Source organism: Ranitomeya imitator, chromosome 1 (genome assembly GCF_032444005.1).
Source record: "Ranitomeya imitator isolate aRanImi1 chromosome 1, aRanImi1.pri, whole genome shotgun sequence".
In the NCBI taxonomy this organism is placed as follows: Eukaryota; Metazoa; Chordata; class Amphibia; order Anura; family Dendrobatidae; genus Ranitomeya; species Ranitomeya imitator.
Window position 1 is genome coordinate 129,428,962 of NC_091282.1, and position 22,059 is coordinate 129,451,020.

Below are 22,059 nucleotides of genomic sequence, written 5' to 3' on the forward strand. Positions count from 1 at the left end.
TGAGCACAGACCACTTCCTAAACGTCTGACAATATATCTCTACCTCATCCTGACCCTGACACAGAGCCAGCAGGATTTTCTCTGCCTGATCCACTGAATTAGGTTCATCATAAAGCAATCCGAGCGCCAGAAAAAAACGCATCAATATCACATAATGCAGGATCTCCTGGCGCAAGGGAAAATGCCCAGTCTTGAGGGTCGCCACGTAATAAAGAAATAATGATATTTACTTGTTGAACTGGGTCACCAGAGGAGCGGGGTTTCAAAGCCAGAAATAGTTTACAATTATTTTTAAAACTCAGAAACTTAGCTCTATCTCCAGAAAACAAATCAGGAATAGGAATTCTAGGTTCTAACATAGAATTGTGAACCACAAAGTCTTGAATATTTTGTATTCTTGCAGTGAGATGATCCACACAAGAAGACAGACCTTTAATGTCCATCACTACACCTGTGTCCTGAACCACCCAAATGTCTAGGGGAAAAGAAAGACAAAACACAGTGCAGAGAAAAAAAAATGGTCTCAGAACTTCTCTTTTCCCTCTATTGAGAAGCATTAGTACTTTGGGCCTCCAGTACTGTTATGAACTGGTGATTTAGAATCACAATGGACCTGGTGGTTAAGAGCACACAAAATGACTTGAAAGTTACTAATAACATAGGACGAGCTCTGAGACGTGGGAACTCTGCTGACCGCAATCCCTAATCCTATCACACCACACTAGAAGTAGCCGTGGAGCGCTCCTGACCAGACCTAGGCGCCTCGGCACAGCCTGAGAAACTAGCTAGCCCTGAAGATAGAAAAAAAAGCCTACCTTGCCTCAGAGAAATTCCCCAAAGGAAAAGGCAGCCCCCCACATATAATGACTGTGAGTAAAGATGAAAATACAAACACAGAGATGAAATAGATTTTAGCAAAGTGAGGCCCGACTTACTGAATAGACCGAGGATAGGAAAGATAGCTTTGCGGTCAGCACAAAAACCTACAAACAACCACGCAGAGGGCGCAAAAAGACCCTCCGCACCGACTAACGGTACGGAGGTGCTCCCTCTGCGTCCCAGAGCTTCCAGCAAGCAAGACAAACCAATATAGCAAGCTGGACAGAAAAAATAGCAAACAAAAGAAACACAAGCAGAACTTAGCTTATGCAGGGAAGACAGGTCACAAGAACGATCCAGGAGAGAGCAAGACCAATACTGGAACATTGACTGGAGGCAAGGAACAAAGAACTAGGTGGAGTTAAATAGAGCAGCACCTAATGACTTAACCTCGTCACCTGAGGAAGGAAACTCAGAAGCCGCAGCCCCACTCACATCCACCAGAGGAAGACCATGGACAGAACCAGCCGAAGTACCACTCATGACCACAGGAGGGAGCTTGACCACAGAATTCACAACACCTGCTGTAATTAAAACACCTGTGGCTAGGAGGCGGAGTGCACGATCAGAAGGCTAGAGAATACATTTCAAAAACCTGACCGGCACATCCAAACATAGACTCAGTGTGAACAGGTGCTGAACCCAGAGTCGCCAACTTGTATATAGTTAAGTAAATAAGGCAGCACACTGCAGCGCTAGAACATACAAACTTGAAAACACGAAATTTGAACTGCATTACTGCACTAGAAATATGAAAAATGAGAGCTTTTAGCGCATAAAAATGGCCAATTTTATGTGTACCTGGTAGCCCCTTTACGGCATCTCTCTTATACCAGGTCCTACGCTTGCCTTACCTCGCTGAGAATAAACGTCTCCATCTGAATGGGTACATGTGAAACCTCTTCTTAGACTAAAATTCTCTCTCTCTGTGGAGGGGTATCGGACCTGCTGTAATTAAAACACCTGTGGCTAGGAGGCGGAGTGCACGATCAGAAGGCTAGAGAATACATTTCAAAAACCTGACCGGCACATCCGAACATAGACTCAGTGTGAACAGGTGCTGAACCTAGAGTCGCCAACTCGTATATAGTTAAGTAAATAAGGCAGCACACTGCAGCGCTAGAACATACAAACTTGAAAACATGAAATTTGAACTGCATTACTGCACTAGAAATATGAAAAATGAGAGCTTTTAGCGCATAAAAATGGCCAATTTTATGTGTACCTGGTAGCTCCTTTACGGCATCTCTCTTATACCAGGTCCTACGCTTGCCTTACCTCGCTGAGAATAAACGTCTCCATCTGAATGGGTACATGTGAAACCTCTTCTTAGACTAAAATTCTCTCTCTCTGTGGAGGGGTATCGGACCTGCTGTAATTAAAACACCTGTGGCTAGGAGGCGGAGTGCACGATCAGAAGGCTAGAGAATACATTTCAAAAACCTGACCGGCACATCCAAACATAGACTCAGTGTGAACAGGTGCTGAACCTAGAGTCGCCAACTCATATATAGTTAAGTAAATAAGGCAGCACACTGCAGCGCTAGAACATACAAACTTGAAAACACGAAATTTGAACTGCATTACTGCACTAGAAATATGAAAAATGAGAGCTTTTAGCGCATAAAAATGGCCAATTTTATGTGTACCTGGTAGCCCCTTTACGGCATCTCTCTTATACCAGGTCCTACGCTTGCCTTACATCGCTGAGAATAAACGTCTCCATCTGAATGGGTACATGTGAAACCTCTTCTTAGACTAAAATTCTCTCTCTCTGTGGAGGGGTATCGGACCTGCTGTAATTAAAACACCTGTGGCTAGGAGGCGGAGTGCACGATCAGAAGGCTAGAGAATACATTTCAAAAACCTGACCGGCACATCCAAACATAGACTCAGTGTGAACAGGTGCTGAACCTAGAGTCGCCAACTCATATATAGTTAAGTAAATAAGGCAGCACACTGCAGCGCTAGAACATACAAACTTGAAAACACGAAATTTGAACTGCATTACTGCACTAGAAATATGAAAAATGAGAGCTTTTAGCGCATAAAAATGGCCAATTTTATGTGTACCTGGTAGCCCCTTTACGGCATCTCTCTTATACCAGGTCCTACGCTTGCCTTACCTCGCTGAGAATAAATGTCTCCATCTGAATGGGTACATGTGAAACCTCTTCTTAGACTAAAATTCTCTCTCTCTGTGGAGGGGTATCGGACCTGCTGTAATTAAAACACCTGTGGCTAGGAGGCGGAGTGCACGATCAGAAGGCTAGAGAATACATTTCAAAAACCTGACCGGCACATCCAAACATAGACTCAGTGTGAACAGGTGCTGAACCTAGAGTCGCCAACTCGCATATAGTTAAGTAAATAAGGCAGCACACTGCAGCGCTAGAACATACAAACTTGAAAACACGAAATTTGAACTGCATTACTGCACTAGAAATATGAAAAATGAGAGCTTTTAGCGCATAAAAATAGCCAATTTTATGTGTACCTGGTAGCCCCTTTACGGCATCTCTCTTATACCAGGTCCTACGCTTGCCTTACCTCGCTGAGAATAAACGTCTCCATCTGAATGGGTACATGTGAAACCTCTTCTTAGACTAAAATTCTCTCTCTCTGTGGAGGGGTATCGGACCTGCTGTAATTAAAACACCTGTGGCTAGGAGGCGGAGTGCACGATCAGAAGGCTAGAGAATACATTTCAAAAACCTGACCGGCACATCCGAACATAGACTCAGTGTGAACAGGTGCTGAACCTAGAGTCGCCAACTCGTATATAGTTAAGTAAATAAGGCAGCACACTGCAGCGCTAGAACATACAAACTTGAAAACACGAAATTTGAACTGCATTACTGCACTAGAAATATGAAAAATGAGAGCTTTATTTATTTATTGTACTTTATGATAGTGGTAAAATTTCTTCGATATAACTTGCATTTATTTGTGAAAAAATGGAAATTCCAACTTTGAATTTCTATGCCCTTAAATCACAGAGATATGTCACACAAAATACTTAATAAGTAACATTTCCCACATGTCTACTTTACATCAGCACAATTTTGGAACCAATTTTTTATTTTTTTTGTTAGGGACTTATAAGGGTTAAAAGTTGACCAGCAATTTCTCATTTTTACACCATTTTTTTAGGGACCACATCATATTTGAAGTCACTTTGTGGGGACTATATCATAGAAAATACCCAAGTGTGACACCATTCTAAAAACTGCACCCCTCAAGGTGCTCAAAACCACATTCAAGAAGTTTATTAACCCTTCAGGTGTTTCACAGGAATTTTTGGAATGCTTAAAAAAATGAACAGTTAACTTTTTTCACAAATAATTTACTTCAGCTCCAATTTGTTTTATTTTACCAAGGGTAACAGGAGACATTGTACTCCAAAAGTTGTTGTAAGATTTGTCCTGAGTACGCCGATACCCCATATGTGGGGGTAAACCACTGTTTGGGTCCATAGCACAGCTTGGAAAGGAAGGAGCGCCGTTTTGACTTTTCAATGCAAAATTGACTGGAATTGAGATGGGACGCCATGTCGCATTTGGAGAGCCCCTGATGTGCCTAAACATTGAAATCCCCCACAAGTGACACTATTTAGAATGCAGACTTAGATAGATTGGTCTGCAGGCATCACGTTGCATTTGCAGAGCCCCTAATGTACCTAAACAGTAGAAACCCCCCAAAGTGACTCCATATTAGAAACCAGACCCCCAAGGAACTTATCTAGATGTGTTGTGAGAACTTTGAACCCCCAAGTGTTTCACTAGTTTATAACACAGAGCTGTGAAAATAAAAAATCTTTTTTTTTCCCACAAAAATAATTTTTTAGCCCCCTATTTTGTATTTTTCCAAGGGTAACAGGAGAAAGTGGACCCCAAAAGTTGTTGTCCAATTTGTCCTGAGCATGCTGATACCCCATATGCTGGGGTAAACCCGTTTGGGCGCACGGGAGAGCTCGGAAGGGAAGGAGCACTGTTTTACTTTTTCAACGCAGAATGGGCTGGAATTGAGATCAGATGCCATGTCGCGTTTGGAGAGCCCCTGATGTGCCTAAACAGTGGAAACTCCCCAATTATAACTGAAACCCTAATCCAAGCACACCTCTAACCCTAATCCCAACCATAACCCTAACCACACCTCTAACCCTAATCCCAACCATAAATGTAATCCAAACCCTAACTTTAGCCCCAACCTTAACTTTAGCCCCAACCCTAACTTTAGCTCTAACCCTAACCCCGACCCTAACTGTAGCCCTTACCCTAACTTTAGCCCCAACCCTAACGGGAAAATGGAACTAAATAAAATTTAAAAAAATGAATTATTTTTCCCTAACTAAGGGGGTCATGAAGGGGGGGTTTGATTTACTTTTGTAGCGGGTTTTTATTATTGGCAGCTGTCACACACTAAAAGACGCTTTTTATTGCAAAAAATAGTTTTTGCATCTCTACATTTTGAGAGCTATAATTTTTCCATATTCATGTCCAGAGTCATGTGAGGTCTTGTTTTTTGCGGGACGAGTTGGTGTTTTTATTGCTACCATTTTCGGGCACGTGACATTTTTTGATCGCTTTTTATTCTGATTTTTGTGAGGTAGAATGAGCAAAAACCAGCTATTCATGAATTTCTTTTGGGGGGTGCTTGTGCCATTCCACGTTTGGTAAAATTGATGAAGCAGTTTTATTCTTTGGGTCAGTAAGATTACAGAGATACCTTATTTATATCATTTTTTTATGTTTTGGCGCTTTTACACAATAAAAACTATTTTATATAAAAATAATTGGTTTTGCATCACTTTATTCTGAGAGCTATAACTTTAATTTTTCTGCTAATGGAGCTACATGGCGGCTTTTTGTGCGGGACAAGATGACGTTTTCAGCTGTACCATGTTTATTCATATCCGTCTGTTGGATCGCATTTTATTGCACTTTTTGTTCGGCGGTATGTTGATAAAGCATTGTTTTTTGCCTTTGTTTGCGTTCACTGAAGGGGTTAGCTAGTGGGAAAGTTTTAAAGAGCGGGTCGTTACAGACGCGGCGATACCAAATATGCTTACTTTGTTTTTTTTTTTTATTTACATATTTTTCCAATAAATCCATTTTATTTTTAATTTTGGGATTTTTTTTTATACATTCGAATTTTTTTTTTTACTTTATAACATTGTCCCAGGTTGGGACATTACTATATAAAGTCAGATCGCTGATCTGACACTTTGCATAGCACTGTGTTGGATTAGCGATCAGACAGGCAGTGCAGGAGGCTTGCTGGCGCCTGCTCTCAGCAGGCGCTGACAAGCCATCTCAGTGAAGGACCCCGTGGCCATTTTGGATCCGGGGTCTCCATGGAGAGCACCGGAACAACGCGATCGCTGCTAGCACTGATCGTGGGTATTGCTGCGGGGTATCAGCTGTCACATACAGCTGACACCCACACGCAATCGCCGCTGCCGTACTAGTTGAACCTTGAGTGTGCTAGTTGCTAATCCGAGTTGCAACCCTGCCTGTAGAAATTCTAGGTTAGGTCCCACCGAAGCAACCTCACCTAAAGGTTCCCCCAGGAAGTCTAAGAACTTTTTCCATGTTCTACCGTAGATTCTGGATGTGATAGGTTTCCTACTCTTCAACAGGGTGGAGACTAACCCTGGTGAGAATTCCTGGCGACTCAGTAGTGCCCTCTCAAATTGCAGGCTGCCAGATGGAAGCCCTTCACTTGAGAGTGGCCCACTGGTCCCTGGGTAAGCAGGTCCAGAACCTCTGGCAGGATCCATGGATATGTAATTGACATCTGCCTTGGAAGGGAGAACCATGGCCTCAGCCAAAACGGAGCTATGAGAATTACTCTCTCGATGCTCTCTGATCTTCCAGACTACTGTCTGAATCATTGCCATCAGGGGGAACACGTAGGCCAGGGAGAACTTCCAGGGTATTTGTAGGGCATCTACTGCAAAAGGATGTTCCCTTGGATTTAGGGAGCAGAACTTCCTGACTTTTCTGTTGTGTGAGGTGGCAAACAGGTCTATCTCTGGTTTGCCCCAGCTTGCACTATTTGATGGAAAATCTGAGGGTTTAAGGACCATTCCTGCTGGCTCAAGTCTCTGCGACTCAGGAAGTCTGCTTGGATATTTCGATGCCCCTTACATGTATTGCCATGAAAGAGGACAGGTGTTGTTCTGCTAACTGGAATAGTAGATTTGATATCTTCATGAGGCCCCGGGACCTCATCCCCCCCTGTTGGTTAAAATAAGCCACCACTGCTCAAATGTCTGTCATGACTCGAGTATGGCGGCCCCGAAGCAAGCGGAAAAAATGTCTCAAGGCCTTTTCCGCTGCCCGCAGTTCTTTCACAATCGAACTGTGATTCCTTTCTAGCGAGGACCAGGTTCCTTGTACTGAGTGGGATCTCAGGTGTGCTCCACAAACTGTACCACTTGCGTCGGTTGTGATAATGTCCTCGACTGGTTTATGCCACAGGATCATCGATGTCAGATGCTTCTTTACAGTCCATCAGATTAGGGAATCTCTTACGGCCAAGGAAAGACCTTTTTCCTTCTAAATGTCCTTTCAATGATTTCTGCGCCGACAGAACTTCCCACTGCAGCTGTCTTAGGTGAAACTATGCCCACCCTACAGCTGGTATACATGATGTTAACGAGCCTAGTAGGGACATTGCATTCCTCAGTGTCATTGCTGGCTGTTGTATTGCTGTAGGAACCAGGCCCCTTATTTTGATTATTTTGCGGTCTGGCAGGAGGCAAAGCTGTCGCTTGGAGTCCAGTATTAACCCTAGGAAGGATTGCACCTTTTCTGGCGCTAATCTTGACTTGTGGGTATTTACTAACCATCCTAACTCTATTAGAGTTGACATCACTTCTCTTACTTGACGTGTGCTGTGGGCCTCCGACCTCCCTACCACAAGGAAGTTGTCCATGTATGGGACGATTACTATATCCTGGGATCGAAGGTATGACATTACTATGGCCATCACTTTGGTGAAGACCCTGGGAGCTGTAGCCAGGCCGAATGGAAGGGCTGTATATGGATAATGTTTGACCTGACCTTGGACATAGAGCGCTACCCTCAGTTACTTCTGATGGATTGGGATATTATAATAGGCATCTTTAAGTCTATCATTGCCATGAAGCAGTGGTGGAACAAGATTGTTTATAGCCGTGTTGATTGATTCCATCTTGAAGGAGAAATTCTGTACCCACTGATTGAGCTTCTTCTGGTTGACTATGGTTCTCCCAAAACTATCTGGTTTTTGCATAAAAAAGAGGGGGGAATAAAATCCCCTTCCTTCTGAGTCGGGACTTCCTGTACAACTTGTTTCTGTACTAGTCCCAAGACCACTGTTTCCAGAGCCAGTTGTTCCTCCTGTGACTTCCTTCGGGGTGTCATTGTACAATTTTGCCTGGGTGGACGGATGAATTTTATCTTTAAACTGTCCTTGATTATATTTAATACCCACGTACTGGGGGAGATGTTTACCCAGGCAGGGAGGAAGAGAGAGACCGCCTTCCCACTACCTCTGATCTGATGTTATTGGGGAGATTTTTTTGATGACGTAAAGGGCCCTTTGAACATGTAGCCCGACCCTCTTTTTTCTTTAAAGTCCCAATTTTTCCTATCTCCTGGGGAACCTCCATTAAATCTTCTCCTTTGAAAGGCCTTTTGGATTTTCTAGTACAGCTGGGAAAGCCTTTCTTTCTGTCCCCTGCTTGCTCCAAAATTTCTTCCAATTTTTTTTTACCAAAAAGGAATTGACCATCAAACGGGATGGAACACAGTCTTTTCTTTAAGCCAGAGGGCTCGTATTGCCGCATTGGACAAGCCCACTGCTCTGGCTGTTAATCTTGCAGAATCCGCTGAGGAATCTGCTAAGAAAGCTGCTGCACCATGCACTAAGGTCATATTTTCTAGTATATTGCCTCTTGGCACTTTATCCCTCAGCTGATCCTCTATCTGCTGTAGCCAGATCATGAGAGCACGGGCAGTACATGTCCCAGCTATTGCTGGTTTTAATCCCCCTGCCGTCGCTTCCCAGATGTGTCTTAAAAAGCCATCTGCCTTTTTATCAAGCGTGTCCTTTAGTACGCCCGAGTCCTCTAATGGTAGTGATAATTTATTTTAAAGACATGGTCAGGGCACCATCAATTTTAGGGATTTTTTGCCAAGGTTCAGAGTTTTTCTCCTCTAATGGGTACCTTCTCTTTGATGTAGAAGGTAAAGTACCCGACCTCTCAGGCTTTTTCCTTATCAATGCCTTTATTTTCGCATTGAAAGGGAGCGTGCGTTTCCTTTTTTCCTCCAAACAGAACATCCTCTAATGACCTAGGTGGTGTTTTTTCCTCAAGGCCCAATGTAGACCTGACTGCTTTGACCAGTCTCTCTACATCCTCAGTTGGGAAACATGGTCGGCCCCCTATATCACTGTCTGAGGAAGATTCTGAGGACTGGGGAGAAGAGCAGGCAGAGGGAGACAGGGATCTTTCCCGATTTTCTTGGCCTAGAGAGGCCTCTGAATCCGTAGGCACCTTGCGGCCTCTTTTCCCAGCTTTTTTAAAGGCTGCCTTTAAGGAGCATTTTACTTCCGCCTGTATTATAGCCCTAAGGCTAGTGGTGAAATCAGGGGTCACATGAAAGATGAAGAACTTGAGCATAAAATACTACATGGATGGAAATTGGTAAGGGAACATATCATAAATGAGCAATGGAGGGATAGCCAATTTAGAATAATGCATAAAATAATATGTGGCTTTAATATACCGCCAACTCCACAGAACCCTGATAGGCAGATGAGTTGCCCCAAATGTGGCGCATCGAGAACAGATATGGAGCATGGCATGTGGTCGTGTCCCAAGACACAAGAGTTATGGACAATGGTTCAAGATATGTATCTACAGATGTGTGGGATCTGGGTGGATTCTAGCCCGATGTGCTGGCTGTTTCATTATACGACAGGCAAAACAAGAGGGGGTCAGTTACATGATCTGTTCCATACTATTGCTTTGGTGACAAAACGTTTAATTTTGCAATATTGGTTGGCTAGTACACTCCCAGGGATAAAAGAGATTAAAGCAGGACTAATGGCTGTCCTATATTTAGAAAAAAGAGAAGCAGAAAGGGATAAAGATAAGATGACGAAAAGATTTTTTAAAAAATGGAGAGTGTTCATAGAATCCTTATTGTCGACAGGGGAAATTCAAGAGATAATGAGGTCCTTTGTTAATTCAGATTGGTATTTGTTAGAAGATTTAAGTGGTAGTTTGGATAAATTAAAATTTGTCACATGATAAATGCATCAGTTGGTGTATGTTCTGGATTTGATTGTCGGATTCCAATCATTGAAGCTGGTTAGATGTGGACATTAGGGGATATGTTAATACTATTTGTGTTACAAAGATTAATGTTTGTTCTATTTCTATGTAATAATTTAAAGCAACATTTGCAATATGTATTGTACTTATTTGTTTTAAAAAAAAAAAAACAACCAATAAAAATGATGTTTTAAAAAAAAAAAAAAAAAAAAAAAAGAAATCAGGGGTCTCTTCCCATATGGTCTTGATAGTCAGCACAGATCTTTCTGCGACTGAACTGCCAGCGGGTTTTTGCAAAGGGCACATTCTCGTCCTTTGTTTTACAGCTAGACTTCATCGACCCCTAGTGATCAAGCAGAAAAAATGGACCCAGTTACCATAAGGGTGACATTCACGACCGCTGTCAGTCAAGGATACCGGTTTCAGAAGCTGATCAGATGCACGTACAACGTCCGTTCTGGACGTCGAGGAGTCTTGCCGGACAGGACGACGGCCGCTCCTACTCCTCCTGGTATGCTGGTGGCTCGGCAGAGCTCCTGCTGCTGTAATGGTGGCTGCTGTTCTTGCTGCCCCACTTCCATGATGAAGCTCTGGGCATGAGTGCATCTTCTGTGGTCATCCCTCTTTATGAGCGATCCACTGCACTCGCCTCCTCCGATGCCCATCGATTGTCCCTCCCCCCTGCCACACCGCAAGGATTAGCCAGCCGGCAGTTTTTTTGTTCATGGGCGCTGCCATCTTGGATCCTGCGCCCGCCCCAATATCACGCAGACACACCCATTCCCAGCATGCCTTGCGCGTGACGCATAAGCAGCCGCCCCTCCTGGATGCCGGCAGCGGGCGGGCGGCACGGCAGCCAGAGAAGAGTCCTGGACTCCTGACCGTGCTGCACTCACACCCGCTCGGACGCTAAGGCCCTGCGGACAGCACCTCCATCACCCGAAGACCAGCGCACAGGCCCTGCCTGTTCTTCCACGCCGGGACGGAAGTGGGTAAGTAGACTGTGACCGCCGTCTTCAGCACGAAGGGTTCATGTCAGGACAGGAAACCCAACTGAAGCGAGGGAGAGGTACCACCTTTTATTTTCAGTAGCGTTTCTGTCCTGACTGGGCGAATCCTCTCTCTCAGGTGTGCTATTATGGGGGAAGGGAAAATACAATCTTCATTATAATTTTGCTTCCTTCCTAAATCATAATTCAGGGGTACATGCAATTGGGATGGTTACTGGAAATTACAGGGAATCTGTCACTTAATGATGAGCGGATAGCGTCAGAGCATGCTTGGGTGTTATACGAGTATCTTGTAGGGCTCATATATTATATTCAAGTCCCTGCAGAAGCATGAGTTGTGGTTTAGGGAATCCCTGCATGTGTTCAGACTGTAAGGCTAAGTTCACACTTGCGTGTGGCTGGACTGCATAGTTCCTCCCTTAAACCTACTTCCGCATGCGTCCTGATCTTTAACATTGCGTATGCAGGGACATGCGTTGTATGCGGAGTTTTGATGTGCCCGCCGACCGCACGGGAACACAACTTTTTGCATTCCCGTGCGGTCGATGGGCACGTCGAAACTCCACATCCGCATACAACGCATGTCCCCGCTTACCCAATGTTAAAGATAGGTACGCAGGACTCATGCGGAAGCAGACGGAGCTTAAGGGAGGAACTACGCAGCCATATGCAGACCAGCCACATGCAAGTATGAACCCGGCCTAACAAACAGGCGAACCCCCTGCGTGTTTTGCGTCTAACAGCTGCAAATCATACAGTCGCAGGGATGCAAACAATCTACGAGCACAAGATACTCGGATAACATCCGATCATGCTCTGATAAGACGCTATCCGAGCACATTCGCTCGTCACTTCTGTTAACCCTTTGGAAGTACCTAAGCTATTAATATGGGCATACAGGTTTAGAATACTTACAATAATCATACCTTTATGCCTCATATCTGCAGTTTTGTTCTTCAGAAATAATTTTTTAATACTTAATGTTAACCCGGTCTTCCAGGTTCTGGGGCGTGTGGTGCCTGGAAGAAAACACCTGTCTCCTGCCTTCATTAGAAAGCCTGTCGCCTCTCAGCAGTGCCATAGTGCCCTTTGACATCTAGTGGTTGTCCCTCACCTGACGATATTCCACCCTTGTATAGGCGTTGAATTCTTGTTTCTTCTGTGCAGGTACCTGCATCCGAGTGTCTGCCTCTTGTAGGTGTACACTTCTGAAAAAAAAATGCACGTCGGATAGAACGTTCGCTCTGCCGTCACCATTCCATTTTTTGACCCCGTTGGTGTATGCATCCGAACCCTCTTTTTTCTGGGATTTCAGACATATGCCCGATGGGGACTGCATCGGTAATGAGACATTCTATCGGTACAGACACCACTTCTAGAGATGGCGCAGACATCCAGAGGGGTGTGCACAGGATCCGCTGAAAGGTGAATATACCTCTGCTTATTATTTTCAATCAATCCATGCATAAAAGAAAAATTATTTTGTGGTCAAACAACCCCCTTTAACATGAGTACAAAAACTTCACAACACAGGTAATAAAAGTTTCACGGTATGGGTTTCTGTGTAATAGAAGCAGCATGGAAGCCTTACATCACAAAGCACAATTCCAAGTGTCTGTTGGGAGTTGTGTAAAGCAGAGGTCCCCAACTCCAGTCCTCAAGGCCCACCAACAGGTCATGTTTTCAGGATTTCCTTTGCATTGCACAGGTGATGCAATTATTACCTGGGCAAGACTAAGGAAATCCTGAAAACATGACATGTTGGTGGGCCTTGAGGACTGGAGTTGGGGACCCCTGGTGTAAAGCATCATGGCATTGGACTTTGAAGAAGTAGAAATGTGGTTTATGGAGTGAGGGATAATGCTTCAATGTATGGCATCTAATGGACAAGTCTGTGTTTGGTGAATTTCAGGAGAACGCCACTTTGCTGACTGCACTGGGCCAAATGTAAAGTGTGATGGAAAATGGATGATGATACAGGGATCATCTGGAGACAAGTTAAGAAAAAGGTTCACGCTTCTTAAAATTTAACACATCTTTGGACAGTTATGTGCCAGAATTCGAAATAATTTCCTACCATCAGCAACCATATTAGCACAATATTGTATGGTAATTCCTGGTGTAAATTATAGTCAGTCTGTTGGACGGTGTGTGGTCAAGTCTAGATATAAGCGAATTTGATCGGGTCAGGGCTTATTCGGCAAGCTATAGCGCTTACCAAATAGGCTGCAGAGGGAACCCAGCTTCCTGATCGCTCCGGCTGATCTGCTGTTCGGCTCCACGGCTGCATGTGTCGCGGCTGTGTGACAGATATGACACATGCATGGAGAGCCCAACAAACAGGCTCTCTGTGCATGTGCTGTGACTGTCACACAGCCGCGACACATGCAGATGATCAGTCGGAGCGATCCAGGAAGCCGGGTTCCCTCTACAGGTTATTCGGTAAGCGCTATTGCTTGCCGAATAAGTCCTGACCCGATCAAATCCGCTCATCTCTAGTCAAGTCTCTCTCACTAAGGACTGGTCTTTTTCTTGTCACTTTTGAATTAATCTTCAAAATGTGTACCTTTTTTCCACATCATACATAATGGTGTAAAGCCCTTACCAGAGTTGAAATGAAAAAGATATAAGAAGTCTTTGGATAAACTCTTATGGTATCCGGCTGCTTAAAAATCTGAATTATCCATGCAATTTTTTTTTAATCTCTTTTGTTAATTTATTAGAAATTATGTTTTTAGTCGGTTTGTTTTTTTTATGTTAGGCTCCAAAAAATGGATACAACTTCTGCTATTTCTCCATCTTCTGATTCATGCTCATGTTGCTGGGTTCATTTACCCAAATTTACTAGAGTTAAGGGAGAAAGAAGAGGGGAAAAAAAAAAAAAAAAAAAAAGTCCTAGGACCCTGGTCTAGATACAATATTGATCAGTACATTGAGGCACATGGATAACATCGGGGGCGCCTACTAATCAGAAGATGCACCTGGAATGTCACAGGTACAACATTTGCTGTCCTACTGTCTGGCCAATACAGACTATTGATTGCTACTGGGACAATATCCTGCAAATCTTTTTGCTCAACTCAACAAATTACCCAAATAAGGTTTCTTTATTGTACAAAAAAACACAGCCTACTGCCATCATATGGCGTAGAAAGGGAACATAAAAAGAGGAATACTATACAAGTTTATAGTAAGGGGTTCAGTCAATCCTCCAAACCCTAACCTTTGGATCTCTGTAATAATTATAGCAATTTACAGTATGTACATAGGGTCCAATTCATATGTCTTCAGCACTAGCAGTGAATGCTGAAACACAGCACAGTATGTTATGTTCTAAAGCAAAGAAATCACAGATAATAATGGTCAACTGTCATAATTCAGTTATTATCCTTCATCCACTGCTGGATCCACTGGAAAATCTGTTCCAGGTTTTGCTCCAGGTCTTCTGGTGTGTTACTGGAAAGCTGGTGGACTATGTCCTGCCGATACGACTCCACCGCCTCTTCATAGATGGTTTGGAAAATCTCACATTGAACGTTGTCTTGCAGTTTCTTCTGCTTGTATCCCCTGAACAAAAATGAAGAAATAAAAAAACAAAAATGTCAAACACCAAATTCTGAGCGAGAAGCCTTCTTCTAGTTGCTTGTAGTGATGAGCGAATGTGCTTGGATAATGTCTTAGGCCCCTTTCACACATCAGTCGCAATCCGTTGAATTTTTAAAAACGGATCCATCGCAGATTGTGAAAAACTGATGCGACGGATCCGTTTTTTCACTGGATCTGACTACGATTTGGCTAATTGGATCCTAAACAAATTGGAGCATGCTCAGTTTAAAAAAAACTGAATCAGACGCCAGATTACGTAATTTGACGGATCCGCCGCCATAGGCTTCCATTCTAGCAAACGATGGACGGTGACGGATCTGTCGCTGTCCGTTTTTTTGACAGACAAAAAAAGTTACTAAGTCCGTTGTCTCCGGCCGCCGGCGAATGAAACATGAGGCCATCCAGCGCGCTAATACAAGCCTATGAGAAAAAAACGGATCCGGCTGCATCAGTCGCCGGATCCGTTTTTCTTTAAAATTAGACGGATTGCGACTGATGGCAAAAAAACTGATGCGTGAAAGGGGCCTTATCTGAACACGCTCGGTTCTCAGATAATCTGGAGAGTGGTCGGATAGTATGTTCGAGGCCCTGCGGGTACATGATTTGCAGCTGCAGAGTTGCGAACATAATATATGAGCACACCCAGATAAGACGTTATCCGAGAACGTTCACTCATCATTAGTTGCTTGCATTGGTATGAATTCTCTTCCAATATCAAACTGGGAATAAATAGGTTTTCCAGACAGATAAAAAGTATTTTGATTTATTAAAAAAATATCCCCTTTCTGACCTCGGACGGGATAGTACATCCGAAGTCAGAACCCCCGCTTTGATGCGGGCTCCGGCGGTGAGCCCGCATCAAAGCCGGGACATGTCAGCTGTTTTGAACAGCTGACATATGCCCACAATAGCGGCGGGTGAAATCGCGATTCACTTGCCGCTATTAACTAGTTAAATGCCGCTGTCAAACGCCGACAGCGGCATTTAACCCCTTTCTGACATCGGACATACTATCCCGTCGAGGTGGGGTGGGCCCCTATGACCACGGACGGGATAGTACGTCCAGCACGATCGGCGGCGCTCACGGGGGGAGCGCAGCCAATCGCGGCCGGGTGTCAGCTGCCTATCGCAGCTGACATCCGGCACTATGTGCCAGGAGCGGTCACGGACCGCCCCCGGCACATTAACCCCCGGCACACCGCGATCAAACATGATCGCGATGTGCCGGCGGTATAGGGAAGCTTCCTGCAGGGAGGGGGCTCCCTGCGGGCTTCCCTGAGCCCCCCGCAGCAACGCGATGTGATCGCGTTGCTGCGAGGGTCTTACCTTCCTCCCTGCTTGCTCCAGGCCCAGATCCAAGATGGCCGCGGATCCGGGTCCTGCAGGGATGGAGGTGGCTTCACAGAGCCTGCTCAGAGCAGGCACTGTGAAGGCTGCAGCGCTGCATGTCAGATCAGTGATCTGAAAGAGTGCTATGCAAACTGTCAGATCATTGATCTGTGATGTCCCCCCCCTGGGACAAAGTAAAAAAGTTAAAAATTTTTTTTCCAAATGTGTGTAAAAAAAAAAAAAAAAAAAAAAAAAATTCCTAAATAATGAAAAAAAAATATATATATTATTCCCATAAATACATTTCTTTATCTAAATAAATAAAAAAAACAATAAAAGTACATATATTTAGTATCGCCGCGTCCGTAACGGCCCGACCTATAATACTGGCCCACTAGTTAACCCCTTCAGTAAACACCGTAAGAAAAAAAAAAAAAACGAGGCAAAAAACAACGCTTTATTATCATACCGCCGAACAAAAAGTGGAATAACACGCGATCAAAAGGATAGATATAAATAACCATGGTACCGCTGAAAGCGTCATCTTGTCCCGCAAAAAACGAGCCGCCATACAGCATCATCAGCAAAAAAATAAAAAAGTTATAGTCCTGAGAATAAAGAGATGCAAAAATAATTATTTTTTCTATAAAATAGTTTTTATCGTATAAAAGCGCCAAAACATAAAAAAAATGATATAAATGAGGTGTCGCTGTAATCGTACTGATCCGAAGAATAAAACTGCTTTATCAATTTTACCAAACGCGGAACGGTATAAACGCCTCCCCCAAAAGAAATTCATGAATAGCTGGTTTTTGGTCATTCTGCCTCACAAAAATTGGAATAAAAAGCGATCAAAAAATGTCACGTGCCCGAAAATGTTACCAATAAAAACGTCAACTCGTCCCGCAAAAAACAAGACCTCACATGACTCTGTGGACAAAAATACTGAAAAATTATAGCTCTCAAAATGTGGTAACGCAAAAAATATTTTTTGCAATAAAAAGCGTCTTTCAGTGTGTGATGGCTGCCAATCATAAAAATCCGCTAAAAAACCCGCTATAAAAGTAAATCAAACCCCCCTTCATCACCCCCTTAGTTAGGACAAAATTAAAAAAATGTATTTATTTCCATTTTCCCATTATCCCATTAGGGCTAGGGTTAGGGCTAGGGTTAGGGCTACAGTTTGGGTTGGGGCTAAAGTTACAGTTAGGGTTTGGATTAGGGTTAGGGGTGTGTCAGGGTTAGAGGTGTGGTTAGGGTTACCGTTGGAATTAGGGTTAGGGGTGTGTTTGGATTAGGGTTTCAGTTATAATTGGGGGTTTCCACTGTTTAGGCACATCAGGGGCTCTCCAAACGCAACATGGCGTCCGATCTCAATTCCAGCCAATTCTGCGTTGAAAAAGTAAAACAGTGCTTCTTCCCTTCCGAGCTCTCCCGTGTGCCCAAACAGGGGTTTAACCCAACACATGGGGTATCAGCGTACTCAGGACAAATAGGACAACAACTGTTGGGGTCCAATTTCTCCTTTTACCCTCGGGAAAATACAAAACTGGGGGCTAAAAAATAATTTTTGTGGGAAAAAATTTTTGTTTTATTTTTATGGCTCTCCATTATAAACTTCTGTGAAGCCCTTGGTAGGTCAAAGCGCTCACCACACATCTAGATAAGTTCCTTAGGGGTCTACTTTCCAAAATGGTGTCACTTGTGGGGGGTTTCTACTGTTTAGGTACATTAGGGGCTCTGCAAACGCAATGTGACACCTGCAGACCATTCCATCTAAGTCTGCATTCAAATGGCACTCCTTCCCCTTCTGAGCCCTCCCATGCGTCCAAACAGTGGTTTCCCCCCACATATGGGGTATCAGCGCACTCAGGACAAATTGGACAACAAATTTTGGGGTCCAATTTCTCCTGTTACCCTCGGGAAAATACAAAACTGGGGGCTAAAAAATAATTTTTGTGGGAAAAAATTTTTGTTTTATTTTTATGGCTCTCCATTATAAACTTCTGTGAAGCACTTGGTGGGTCAAAGTGCTCACCACACCTCTAGATAAGTTCCTTAGGGGGTCTACTTTCCAAAATGGTGTCACTTGTGGGGGGTTTCAATGTTTAGGCACATCAGGGGCTATCCAAACGAAACATGGCGTCCCATCTCAATTCCAGTCAATTTTGCATTGAAAAGTCAAATGGCGCTCCTTCGCTTCCGAGCTGTGCCATGCGCTTAAACAGTGGCTTACCCCCACATGTGGGGTATTGGCGTACTCAGGACAAATTGTACAACAATGTTTGGGGTCCATTTTCTCCTGTTACCCTTGGTAAAATAAAACAAATTGGAGCTGAATTAAATTTTTTGTGAAAAAAAGTTAAATGTTCATTTTTATTTAAACATTCAAAAAATTCCTGTGAAGGACCAGAAGGGTTAATAAACTTCTTGAATGTGGTTTTGAGCACCTTGAGGGGTGTAGTTTTTAGAATGGTGTCACACTTGGGTATTTTCTATCATATAGACCCCTCAAAATGACTTCAAATGTGATGTGGTCCCTAAAAAAAAAAAAATGGTGTTGTAGAAATGAGAAATTGCTGGTCAACTTTTCACCCTTAGGGTATGTTCACACGTTCAGGATTTCCATCCTTTTTTTTTCAGGACAGTTTTTTTAAAAAACTGCAGCTCTTGGCAGAAAACGCAGGTCCTTTTTTTGATGCGTTTTTTTATCCTTTTTTTATGCAGTTTTCTATGCAGAGACTGTGTGTTTCCTAGGAAGCTTTTTAGGGCTAAAATGGCTGAAAATACCCTAACCCTACCCCTATTCTAACCTTAGTGAAAAAAAAAAAAAAAAATTCTTAATTTTTTTATTGTCCCTACCAATGGGGGTGACAAAGTGGGGGGGGTGTCATTTACTATTTTTTTATTTTGATCACTGAGATATAACCTATCTCAGTGATCAAAATGCACTTTGGAGCGAATCTGCCGGCCGGCAGATTCGGCGGGCGCACTGCGCATGCGCCCGCCATTTTGCAAGATGGCGGCGCCCAGGGAGAAGACGGCCGGACGGACACCGGGACGCCGGGTAAGTATAAGGGGGGGAGATTAGGGCAGGGGGGGGGCATCGGAGCACTGGGGGGGGGGGCATCGGAGCATGGGGGGGCGGGATCGGAGCACGGGGGGGGGGGCAGCCACACTCCGCCCACGCACTTCCGCCCGCTCCCCCGCACTTCCTGCTGCAGCGGTTCTGCACATCAAATCGCAGTAAAACCCGCAGATATATTTTTGATCTGCGGGTTTTACTGTGATTTTGACCTCACAATGGAGGTCTATGGGTGCAGAACCGCTGCGGTTCAGGAAAAAGAAGTGACATGCTCCTTTTTTGCCGCAGCTATTCTGCGCGGCTTTTTAAACGAAATTACGGACCATGTGCACAGCAGTGACTGTTTTCCATAGGGTTACATTGTTATGTACCCTGCATGGAAAACTGCTGCGGAACCGCAGCGGCAATACCGCTGCGGTTCCGCAGTAAAAAACGCACTGTGTGAACATGGCCTTATAACTCCCTAACAAAAAAAAATGTTGGTTCCAAAATTGTGCTGATGTAAAGTAGACATGTGGGAAATGTTACTTATTAAGTATTTTGTGTGACATATCTCTGTGATTTAATTGCATAAAAATTCAAAGTTGGAAAATTGCGAAATTTTCATAATTTTCGCCAAATTTCCGTTTTTTTCACAAATAAACGCAGGTACTATCAAAGAATTTTTACCATTGTCATGAAGTACAATATGTCACGAGAAAACAAAGTCAGATTCACTGGGATCCGTTGAAGCGTTCCAGAGTTATAACCTCAAAGGGACAGTGGTCAGAATTGTAAAAATTGGCCTGGTCATTAACGTGCAAACCACCCTTGGGGGTAAAGGGGTTAACCGGCGCTTCCGGCCGGAAATGAGCGCATCGCTCACCCCCGTCACATGATTGGGGGTCAGCGATGCTTCTGTATAGTAACCATAGAGGTCCTTGAAACCTCTATGGTTACTGATCCCGGCTAGCTGTGAACGCCACCCTGGGGTCGGCGCTCATAGCACACCTGCATTTCTGCTGCATAGCGGCGATCTAATGATCGCCACTATGTAGCAGAGCCGATCGAGTTGTGCCTGCTTCTAGCCTCCTATGGTGGCTATTGAAGCATGGCAAAAGAAAAAAAAAAAAAGTGAATAAAAAATAAAAAAAAAATATAAAAAGTTTAAATCACCCCCCTTTCGCCCTATTCAAATTAAATAAAAAAAAAAAAAATCAAACCTAGACATACTTGGTATCACCGCGTTCAGAATCGGTCGATCTATCAATAAGCATTAACCTGATCGCTAAACAGCGAAGCGAGAAAAAAAATTTGAAACATCAGAATTACGTTTTTTGGTCGCCGTGACATTGCATTAAAATGCAATAATGGGCGATCAAAAGAACGTATCTGCACCGAAATGGTATCAATAAAAATGCCAGCTCGGCTCGCAAAAAATAAGCCCTCAACCGACCCCAGATCATGAAAAATGGAGACGCTACGGGTATCGGAAAATGGCGCAATTTTTTTTTTTTTTAGCAAAGTTTGGAATTTTTTTTTACCACTTAGATAAAAAATAACCCAGACATGTTAGGTGTCTATGAACTCGTAATGACCTGGAGAATCATAATGGCATTTAGTGAACCTAGCAAAAAAGCCAAACAAAAAACAAGTGTGGGATTGCACTTTTTTTTGCAATTTCACCGCACTTGGAATTTTTTTTCCCACTTTCTAGTACACGACATGCTAAAACCAATGAGGTCATTCAAAAGTACAACTTGTTTGTAATAAAAAAAAGTTATGGCTCTGGGAAGGAGGGGAGCGAAAAATGAACACGGAAAAATGGAAAATCGCAAGGTCATGAAGGGGTTAAGGCCATGTGCACACGTTCAGGAATTTTCCCGTTTTTTTTCGCTATAAAAACGCATACATTAAGCGTCCTATTATTAGAATGCATTCCGCATTTTTTGTGCACATGCTGCATTTTTTTCCACGGCGGAATCGCAGCATGTTCATTCTTTGTGCGGAATCGCGGGGATTCTGCACACATAGGAATGCATTGATCCGTCTCACTGTAATTAGCGGCTGTAGGTGTTGGATGATGGGAGCGGTTGACCCATCAGCTGACACCAGTGACCGGAGGTAAAGTTTATACCTCCGATTACAGCTGCGGGCTTACGCTGTCTTTTGACAGCGTGGGAACCGCGGCTCTCTGACCGGCAGAGATGATTTCCCCACTGATCAGAAGTGGTGTTTGCCGCGCTGTCATGCACATGACAGCGCAGCAAACATCGGAAGAGGGATAGTCTTATATGGCGAGCATATCCCAAACTATTTTAGCTGGAAACGTTGGAGGTCGTCCTATACGCCGGAAAATACGGTATGTATTTTTGAAATCCTAGCACTGCAGTTGTCTTAATTAGATGCACCTGAAGAACCGTGTGGAAGATGCAGCCTGTTCAGTGTGAACTGTGCCTGGAATTGAACAGTTTAGTTTGGCGCTGGAAGCTCAGGCAGAAAAGGGGATACCAAGACTGCTAGAATTGTGGGTCTTCTGTGTGTGACATTTGCACCAGGAGAAAGGACTTATCTGTTCTGGTGGACCCACACTGACATGTATGTGCCCTGCTAAATGAACTATTTGCTGTGATACCTTTGTGCCCAGAAGAAGTTGTTTTGGTTTTGAATCCTTTGGGAGTTTTATGTTTGTATCAAACAGCATTGCCCGTGTTTGACTAAACACACACAACACAAGAACCTGATTTAACCTCTTTCCCACCTTTGACGTATAGTTATATCTAAGGTGGGCTCCCCCTGTTTGCGGTGAGCCCGCAACTTTTCCAGCACGTCAGCTGATT

The 22,059-nt window shown here is 43.8% G+C and overlaps 1 protein-coding gene across 1 annotated transcript in view; it reads right to left on the reverse strand.

Annotated features, from left to right (window-relative positions):
- Positions 1-14,308: 14,308 nt before the first annotated feature.
- AK6 (adenylate kinase 6) overlaps positions 14,309-22,059 on the reverse strand; it is a 38,052-nt gene continuing 30,301 nt past the window's right edge. Inside the window, exon 5 of the mRNA XM_069750889.1 lies at positions 14,309-14,787. Within this exon, the coding sequence (XP_069606990.1) occupies positions 14,598-14,787 (190 nt within the window). The 3' untranslated portion in view covers positions 14,309-14,597. The remainder of the gene's footprint in view (positions 14,788-22,059) is intronic.